General features: G+C 35.2%; 1 protein-coding gene across 2 annotated transcripts; it reads left to right on the forward strand.

The window, feature by feature from the left end:
• The first annotated feature begins 403 nt into the window (after positions 1-403).
• On the forward strand, positions 404-1,455 carry LOC111402860 (60S acidic ribosomal protein P1-like). 2 transcript variants are annotated; one of them, XM_023031161.1, is made up of 4 exons: positions 404-506; positions 643-732; positions 831-1,055; positions 1,208-1,455. In XM_023031161.1, exons 2-4 carry the CDS (start codon positions 664-666, stop codon positions 1,259-1,261), a joined length of 348 nt encoding a protein of 115 aa, XP_022886929.1. In that variant the 5' UTR covers positions 404-506; positions 643-663; the 3' UTR covers positions 1,262-1,455. The 2 variants fall into 2 exon arrangements, with proteins under 2 accessions (XP_022886929.1, XP_022886930.1); XM_023031162.1 differs by having other exon boundaries at positions 648-732.
• The last annotated feature ends 2,799 nt before the right edge of the window (positions 1,456-4,254 follow it).

Raw genomic sequence — 4,254 nt, forward strand, 5'->3', positions numbered from 1 at the left:
CCATTTATTAGATACCCAAAAATTTTGATTCGATTCGGTTCTCTTTAGAACCGAATCGATTCGTGCTCACCTCTAGTTTACAACACATATATTAGTTAGTATATTAGGGAATAAAAAAAAAAGAAAAATCCCTTTTTGTGCTAAAATAGAAAATAAATAAAAAAAGGATTGGGTCGTCAACAACCAAAATAGATGGGCCGAGAACCGATCGATTCGTGCCCACCTCTAGTTTACAACACATATATTAGTTAGTATATTAGGGAATAAAAAAAAAGAAAAATCCCTTTTTGTGCTAAAATAGAAAATAAATAAAAAAAGGATTGGGTCGTCAACAACCAAAATAGATGGGCCTCCGTCCAAACTATAAAGCCCATGAGACTATGGTTCTGTCAGATCTATTCTGTGCCCTAATTTAGCTAACATATAAAAAGAAACCCTCCACAGAGACCCATCCTTTTCACCGCAACCTGAGAACTCGCAGCTGCAATTTCTCTAAGGCTGAGAAGGTAAATCCTTCATTTTCATTTGGTTTTTTATATATTCTATTCAATTATTCAATTCTTGTGATATTTTCTCCAAATTTATATATAGTAATAACTATAAGGTTTTTCTTTTTGTTCATAATAATTTCATCTTCCGTAGATCAGAATTATTTGAAGGAAAATGTCTTCAGGAGAAGCCGCTTGTACCTATGCTTGCTTGATCCTTCACGATGATGGCATCCCTATCACTGTAACGTTTCTTTCAACCCCATATATGTAAACATCAGGGTATGAATAATGATTTTTGTTTCTGGATCTTAGCTGGGGCCCTTTGTTTTTGAATTTTAGGCGGAGAAAATTTCGACACTAGTTAAAGCCGCTAATGTGAAAGTCGAATCATACTGGCCAAGCCTTTTTGCTAAGCTCTGTGAGAAAAGGAACATTGAGGACCTTATCATGAACGTTGGAGCTGGTGGTGCTGCTGCTGCAGTAGCAGTTGCTGCCCCTACTGGTGGCGCTGGTGCTGGTGCTGGTGCTGCTGCCGCAGCCGCCCCGGCTGCTGAGGAGAAAAATGTATTTTCTTTACTTCATTTATACTTTTGTCCGATAGGTTATGATATGATACTTGTATTATGTTGTATTATAATTGCAATTTTAATATATTTTTAACATTAATTCTTTAGATTAATTAATTGACAGTGCACATTTGAATAATTTTTTTTCAGGAGGAGCCCAAGGAGGAGAGTGACGAAGATATGGGCTTCGGTTTGTTTGATTAGAAGGAGCTCTTTTAAGTACGCTTGTAGCTTTTCCTGCAAACGTTAGTGTCTGCATTGTTAAGTCATTCTAGTGGTTTTGCTTTATGTTTTGAAAGATTATTATGTTCATGAAATGGTGGGTTGTCCGAATCTCTTGAGATATTGAGCAGCAATTTAATTTTGTCTATTGATGTTTGTTAAGTTTTGTTGTTTTACTTTGGTCATTAATATTGAATCATTAATGTTGCAATGTGCACAACATATCCGGTCTGATAGTCTTTTTGATAATTGTCTCTGATTCTTAATGCCAATCATTGATTAACGTGTTGCCACCGGTGAAATGCATTTTTTGACCGTTGGATGAGGTAAGTGGGACTCGGGCTGCAGTGCTTTAATTAATATGTCAGACATGCAGCTGAAATGTAAGACAATTTTTCGACAAAATGACATTTTTACCTTTATCATTTAATTCTTTTGTAATGATAGATGGGTATTTTCGATATTTCATTTTTAAAATTTTAAAAACTGCTGCTAACATGGGACCTACGTGCTATAAATAACGGGTAAAATTCTCGTTACAATTTGTACCCCGTTTGGTACTTTTTTTTTTTCAAAATACATTTTTTTCTCTTATTTTTTACAACACATTCTTTATTAAAATAATATTACACCTAATATTTTTACACAAAAATATCTACCAAACACACCCTTGGTGAGAAGCACTCCCAGACACACCCTTGTGCACTGATTTGAATTTGTTATTATTTACTTTTTCTGTGAAAGTTCACTTCATCGATCTTATTGCTTTTTGATTATGTTCACTGTAACCTCCTTGTTAATAAATGGACTGATTTTTCATCGTTTTTAATTTTGTGTTCAATTTAATGGTTTCATGCTACATTCAATTGTTATTTCTTCATCTGTTATTATTATTTTTCTTTTTGGGGTTGTAGATGCTGCATTCAAATTATTCGTTGACGATGATGATTGTAATATTGTTCTTTTAGTCTATGGTGGCATTATGTTTCGTATTTATGCCTTAAATGAGATAAACCTCCAAGGACCAAGTTTCGTAATTTGATTTTTTATATTATTATTGATGTTCCCCCAATTTTTTTGCCTAATAACCTCAATTGCTTTAGCTGCCTTTGTCAGTGTTTGTAATTCATGTCGAGTTAGTATCAACTTAGTTGTATTCAAGTTCTAGCTATATATTCTCGTGACCTTCCATGTCAAGACTCCTTGATTTTTCACATGATACAGCCTAGTCACTAGTCTGGGGGGATTTGTAACAGAACGAAAGCCCCAAGTTGAGAGTCCCATCCGTTGTACTAAAAAAAAAATGTTGAACCCAAACCTTGAGAGCCCCTCACCGTCTCGCTCCTAGAGCTTTGTGAGGGAAGTAAATCGCGAGATGTGCTCCAGCAGGTTAGGGAACAAGAGCTGTCTGTATACTGCGACTGTCAGCAAGACGTGAAATAATCTCATTCCTGTCCTTTGCATCACTGTGCTATGTCCGAGGGCATCCCATCCACTATAGGGCTCTGTGGTGGTCATGTGCTAATTCTCCTTTTCCTTCGATGCCCTCTATCTGAAAGACATGGCGTCTTTCATGTTGATGTGGAAGTAGGAGTTGATCTTTTGCGCACCCTATTTCATTTTCTCGAGGTCAACTTGCACTATAAAGAACTGGATTTTCAAGTGTCCTTTGTGATATGATCTTTTTGCTAGATTTTGTAGAGCTCTAGTGAGAATGGTGCCCTATTGCCATATGTAACTTGGTTGAGATCTTTCTATTTTTGAGTCCTCATTTGGATTAGGTAAAAATGAATTTTGATTGAAGTTGATGGAACGTGTGGTTGAAAATTTTTGAGTTTTGTAAAATGCGATTAAAATTAATTATTGACTTTGATTTTGATTTCAATTTAAATTTTTAGTTAAATCAAATATAGATTTAGGGTTATTTTTCTCCATCAAACGGTAAATGAGTGGGCAAGCTATGAGCATCGTTTACCATTACAATCTTATTGTGTTGACATGCTCAATGATGGAGGAAATCGATGCATTTGAAAAAAATAAATAAAAAAATACGTCACCTAATTTTGCCATATCACTTCTTCCTGACAGCTCCTATCATTTTTCCTGTTCGTGGAGCATTATTGCTACCATCGTGGTAAATGGTAGATGTAAAAAAATAAGGGAAAATTGCAATAAGGGTTTCTAACCTTCAATTTATGTCAGAGAAAGTTCTTAACCTTTCAAAAATATGCAGCAGAGGTTTAAATGAATGGAAATCATTCGTTTGATCATTAGTTGACCAAAAATGTTAATTTTGACCAAATTTAAAGAGGATAAAATGCTAACTTTACAATTTATGCCTTAAAATAATCAAAAAAATAAAAAAAATAAAAAAAATAAAAGGCCAAAACTGTTCATGATCTTCCTCCTCAACACCACCCCACACCACCCCACGCTAAACCAAACGAAACCAAACCAAATAAACCTTATGGCCACCACGACCCGCCACTGCCACCTTCGCTTCCGACTCAACCCATTTACTCCCTCTTGAACCAACGAAACTAAGGCTTGAATTTTATATTTATGGAAGATCAGGTGGAAGATCAGGTTGATAAATCTGTTACATCCAACAACTCGGCAGATATTTCAGATGATGATATATCAGAGACAAATCTAGAGAACTTATCAATTCCTTAATCCTCTACCAGCAGCTTACTTTGAATTTGAATGTTCCTTAATTATAGGATTGTAGTTAGTCTCAATTTCTATATAAGAGACTGCATGATTGTAAGTTCCATACACAATAATATAAATTATTCTCATTCTCTATATGGTATCAAAGCCTTTAAAAGACCAACGTCTAGCATCATGTCCTCCTTTTCTTCTTCACCCTCCATCACCAATATGTCTAACATAGTTACCCTCAAACTCAACAACGACAACTATCTTCTTTGGAAAGCTCAGCTTGTTCCTTATTTTAAAGGACAAGATCTGTT

This window comes from Olea europaea, chromosome 11 (genome assembly GCF_002742605.1).
Source record: "Olea europaea var. sylvestris chromosome 11, O_europaea_v1, whole genome shotgun sequence".
Classification (NCBI taxonomy): Eukaryota; Viridiplantae; Streptophyta; class Magnoliopsida; order Lamiales; family Oleaceae; genus Olea; species Olea europaea.

Bases quoted from the DNA above. Each gene is read 5' to 3' on its own strand.
- LOC111402860 (XM_023031161.1), top strand. From the start codon at position 664: ATGTCTTCAGGAGAAGCCGCTTGTACCTATGCTTGCTTGATCCTTCAC. The intron at 733-830 runs GTAACGTTTCTT...TTTGAATTTTAG, and splicing joins ATGATGGCATCCCTATCACT to GCGGAGAAAATTTCGACACT. The intron at 1,056-1,207 runs GTATTTTCTTTA...ATTTTTTTTCAG, and splicing joins CGGCTGCTGAGGAGAAAAAT to GAGGAGCCCAAGGAGGAGAG.